The 5,000-nt window shown below is 46.0% G+C and overlaps 1 protein-coding gene across 1 annotated transcript in view; it reads right to left on the bottom strand.

The window, feature by feature from the left end:
- ppp1r21 (protein phosphatase 1, regulatory subunit 21) overlaps nt 1–5,000 on the bottom strand; it is a 116,011-nt gene that overhangs the window by 96,155 nt on the left and 14,856 nt on the right. The window contains exons 11-12 of the mRNA XM_079634780.1: nt 2,164–2,252; nt 1,765–1,901 (exon numbers count right to left, since the gene is read on the bottom strand). Of these exons, the coding sequence (XP_079490906.1) occupies nt 1,765–1,901; nt 2,164–2,252 (226 nt within the window). The remainder of the gene's footprint in view (nt 1–1,764; nt 1,902–2,163; nt 2,253–5,000) is intronic.

The following is a 5,000-nucleotide window of genomic DNA, read 5'->3' as shown; positions in this document are numbered from 1 at the left end:
ACACACACGACACACACACACACACACACACGGACACACACACACGTAGGGCTGCACGATTAATCGAAAAAAAAATCACGATCTCGATTCAAACATAGATGCGATCTCATTTCTTAATGATGGCGATTCACTTCCGTGCAGAGCTTAATCTGTAAAGTGGGAGGTCCCGGAGCGCAGAGGGGGGGGGATCCGGCGACTCAAAACGGGGGTTGGAGGAAACGGAACCAAAAAAAATTAAAAAAATGACACTGCCTACGTAGCTTCTCTGCAGGGACAGATGTGCTGAGTGGGCGCTGCTAGATCATTGACGGGGAGCTGCGCAAAACTTGGTCACTAAATATTTAATATTCAGTTATGTTAATGATCACAATTAAAGTTTTAATTTTATTAAATTGAGCAAGCGCAACATTCGGCATTTAATCAAATAGGCCTATTCTAAAAGATGTAGGCTATTATTAATAATAATTCAACACAATATCTCGTTATTTGAAATAATATGTGTGCGTGCATCTGTAAATCCGGTGACGCGTGTATTGATTTTTATTAATAAACAAGTGTTTTCTCTAAAAGTGTCGACTCGGCTGCAAAGATGAAGTTGACGATCGCCATCTCCGTGTGAACGCGCTTATAGAGAGAAATGCACATAAGCCTAATAATGGATTACATAATCAGACAGCGCCTTTTTCTTTTTTCGTTTTGAATTATTTCGTTTAAAGACATTTCAAGCGTTGTGTATTTGCTGTATTTGTCATGTCTGTGTGAGGCATACACTGAGTTTCGTTAAGTTAGGATGTGCTCTAGTTCACGTGCAATGCAAGTGAGCGCGCGGGCGCCTCCGTTATATTTGTTTCGTCGGCCTATTCATTAAATACAGGCAATTGGTTGATGAAAAATTGATTAAAATTAAGATACAATTTATACAAAACGAAATTCACTTTAAAGAAAGGCTTTCTATAACAACTTCAACGGTCAAAATCATGTCTGACCCGCTCCATGTCTCATATTGCGCATCCTATCTCGGTCGTGCTGTTCACTTTTCATAAATCAACATAAATGGAAAAAAAAAATAACATTATTTTATTTTATAAATATTTTAACAAATATGAAACGCGCTTTTTTTAATGGCTACAACAGTATAGTAGGCCTACATAGCACTCTCTATTTGTACAAATTTCTGCACATTAATTTAATTCTGAATTTTGCACACACAAGTTGAAAGGCATTTGTTCAAAAAAAAAGTTCACGGATAATTGTGCATGCATTTAATTAGCCTAATCATTATGATACTAAAATCCTAACAAATAGGCTATGTACAAAACATCAGATGAGCCCATAATATGAACGAATTATTTCTAAAATAAAGAAAAGAGAGTAGAGACGATTGTTTGTTACTCCTGCAGACCTGCACTTCATTATACTGAATGTCCTGTGTTTTTTTGGTTTTTTTTGTACTTGAGTGCAATACATTTTGGTTGAAAAAAATTAGAATTGTGTAAGAGAATCGTGATCTCAATTCCCATGGAGAAAAATCGTGATTCACATTTTAGCAAGAATCGTGCAGCCCTACACACACGGTCACGACACACACACACACACACACACGGTCACGACACACACACACACACACGGTCACGACACACACACGGACACCTGCAGCAGAGTTACTCACATCACTGACCACTCAAACTAGACACGACACACACACACACACACGGACACGACACCACACACACACACACCACACACACACACCGACACACTCACTGGGCACGGCTAGCAGAGCCACGTAAGACTTGAGTTTGTGGAAGACGGCCGTCAGCTTCTTCATGTCCTTCTGCAGCTGCTGGTTCCTGGCCGTCAGCGCTGCCGTGCAGAGAGAAGCGTCGCACTCCTCCTCCAGACTGCACACACACACACACACACACACACACACACACACACACACACACACACACACACACACACACACACACACACACACACACACACACACACACACACACACACACACACACACACACACACACAGACACGTCTGGTTCACTATCAATGTGGGAACTCTCCAGAGACTGTACAGCTGAGGCTCTCGTCACACATCAGGTCCATTGACACCACACTAGCGCTCATGACCCTGTGACCCCTGATGACCCTGTGACCCCTGACCTCTTGAGCTGGTACGGCAGGATCTTCTGCAGGAAGCTGCTGTAGGCGGAGAAGGATCTGGAGAAGTCCTGCAGTTTGGCCAGAGTTTCCTACAGACGTAACACACACCGTGGATGAGACGCATGCGTGAGCCAAAGACAGTGATGCAGCATCCTCTGGTGTAGCTGTGTGTGTGTGTGTGAGAGTGTGTGAGTGTGTGTGTGTGTGTGTGTGTGTGTGTGTGTGTGCGCGTGTGTGTGTGTGTGTGTGTGTCTCTCTCACCAGTACAGTGATGGCGTTCTCTGTGATGCTCTGGTGTATCTGTGTGTGAGTGTGTGTGAGTGTGTGTGAGTGAGTGTGTGTGTGTGTGTGTGTGTGTGTGTGTGTGTGTGTGTGTGTGTGTGTGTGTGTGTGTGTGTGTGAGTGTGAGTGTGTGTGTGTGTGTGTGTGTGTGTGTGTGTGTGTGTGTGTGTGTGTGTGTGTGTGTGTGTGTGTGTGTGTGGTGTGTGTGTGTGTGAGTGTGTGTGTGTGTGTGTGTGTGTCTCTCACCAGTACAGTGATGGCGTCCTCTGTGATGCTCTGGTGTATCTGTGTGTGAGTGTGTGTGTGTCTTAATGTCTGTCTGTCTGTCTGTCTGTGTGTGTGAGTGTGAGTGTGAGTGTGAGTGTGAGTGTGAGTGTGAGTGTGTGTGTGTGTGTCCTTGGACACCTTGGACACCGGTTCAATATCGCGGGCGAATGGGAAGAGCAAATACACGAACTCAGCAGTGAATACTGCACAAGGCTGGACATGGTGGACTCATCCCCCCTCCCTGTCATAATGAAACTACAGGCCATAAGAGAGATTGCCCTTTCTAAAATACAGCATCTCTTTGCAAACATATATATTATTCCTAAATGCATCTTAAATGAGCTGAATAATAAGACTGTAGGCCTGGCAACACGCTGGATAGGACTAAATACACACTCAACAAGAGATGTCCTGTTCCACAGGTCCAGAGAGGGAGGGCTGGGCGTCCCTCATATAGTGTGTGTGTGTGTCGCCGCTAGAATAAGGAACCTGTTGAGGATGTTAAATAATGATGACGCAGCCGTGCGGGAGCTTGCCCGAGCCTCACTTCTACTACATCTGGGGAAACGCAAGGTCCCTCTTTCTACATCAGATGATGCCAGCTTCCTCGGGTTCAGAAGAAAACCCAATGGAAAATTGGACACCAACACACCAGGCTTTGGCGTGCGCTCGGCCTGGCTGGACCTGAATGACCTCTGCAACCGCGCTAATATCCAACTGCGCTGGAGGAACACAGCAGGACAGTCGGCGGAAGCCAACAAGAACATTGTCACAGATTCAACCATCACGGCAGAGGCAATCATCACAACTGGCGACAACATCCAACTCCTTGACACTCAAAACATCAGAAGGACAATAATCGACCACTTCCACTTGCGTATGATACAGCACTGGACAGGCCTACGCCTACAAGGACAACTGGCCTGTGCTGACCAGACCATAACCTGTGCCGACCATAACCTGTGCTGACCATAACCTGTGCCGACCATAACCTGTGCCGACCATAACCTGTGCTGACCATAACCTGTGCTGACCATAACCTGTGCTGACCATAACCTGTGCTGACCATAACCTGTGCTGACCATAACCTGTGCTGACCATAACCTGTGCTGACCATAACCTGTGCTGACCATAACCTGTGCTGACCATAACCTGTGCCGACCATAACCTGTGCCGACCATAACCTGTGCCGACCATAACCTGTGCCGACCATAACCTGTGCTGACCATAACCTGTGCTGACCATAACCTGTGCTGACCATAACCTGTGCCGACCATAACCTGTGCTGACCATAACCTGTGCCGACCATAACCTGTGCCGACCATAACCTGTGCAGACCATAACCTGTGCTGACCATAACCTGTGCTGACCATAACCTGTGCTGACCATAACCTGTGCTGACCATAACCTGTGCCGACCATAACCTGTGCTGACCATAACCTGTGCCGACCATAACCTGTGCTGACCATAACCTGTGCCGACCATAACCTGTGCCGACCATAACCTGTGCTGACCATAACCTGTGCTGACCATAACCTGTGCCGACCATAACCTGTGCTGACCATAACCTGTGCTGACCATAACGCATCACACACAGTTCTGAAGAACACAGCCCTACAAGACGACATCCACAGATTCACAATTAAAGCTCGTCTTCAGGTACTACCAACAAAGTCCAACTTAGCAACATGGTTTCCATCTGCACACGAGCCGTTCTGCCTGCAACATCACAGCCGGCGAAGAGAGACGATCGCGCACATCCGTAACGGCTGCTCTGCCTACAGAGGACTGTACATCGCGCGCCACGACCGTAGTGTTGCACTCTCAGTGAAGGAGCCAGAGACAATGTCAACCTTACCACAATCCATTTTAACGAAATAATCAAGACAGACTGGTTCTCCCCCCCACACGAACAGTGCGCTACATTGGAAATTGCCATAAATCACTTACCAAATACACCGGACATAGTTGTAATTAATGAACACACCAAAGCTGTTACAATAATAGAGATTGGTTGCTCTTTTGATGCTTACATGGACACCTGCTATGCTTCAAAACTGTTGAAATATCAACCATGGTATAATGTTTTCAATAACTTTGGCTACTTCTGTAAAGTTATTGCCCTCATATTTGGTAGTTTAGGCCATGTGCATAAGTTGTGTGTAAGAGGCCTGCAGATTTGCGGACTACATAAGAACAAAGCCAAAAAACTGACCAGATATTGTTCTGTCTCAGCAGTGATTGGCAGCCTCTATATATGGAGGCGCAGGAGCTCCTGTACCCTTAAT

This window comes from Phoxinus phoxinus (genome assembly GCF_949152265.1).
Source record: "Phoxinus phoxinus genome assembly, chromosome: 14".
NCBI classification, from domain to species: Eukaryota; Metazoa; Chordata; class Actinopteri; order Cypriniformes; family Leuciscidae; genus Phoxinus; species Phoxinus phoxinus.
The sequence above is the reverse complement of the archived record's forward strand: the minus strand, read 5'-3'. Positions and strand labels throughout refer to the sequence as shown.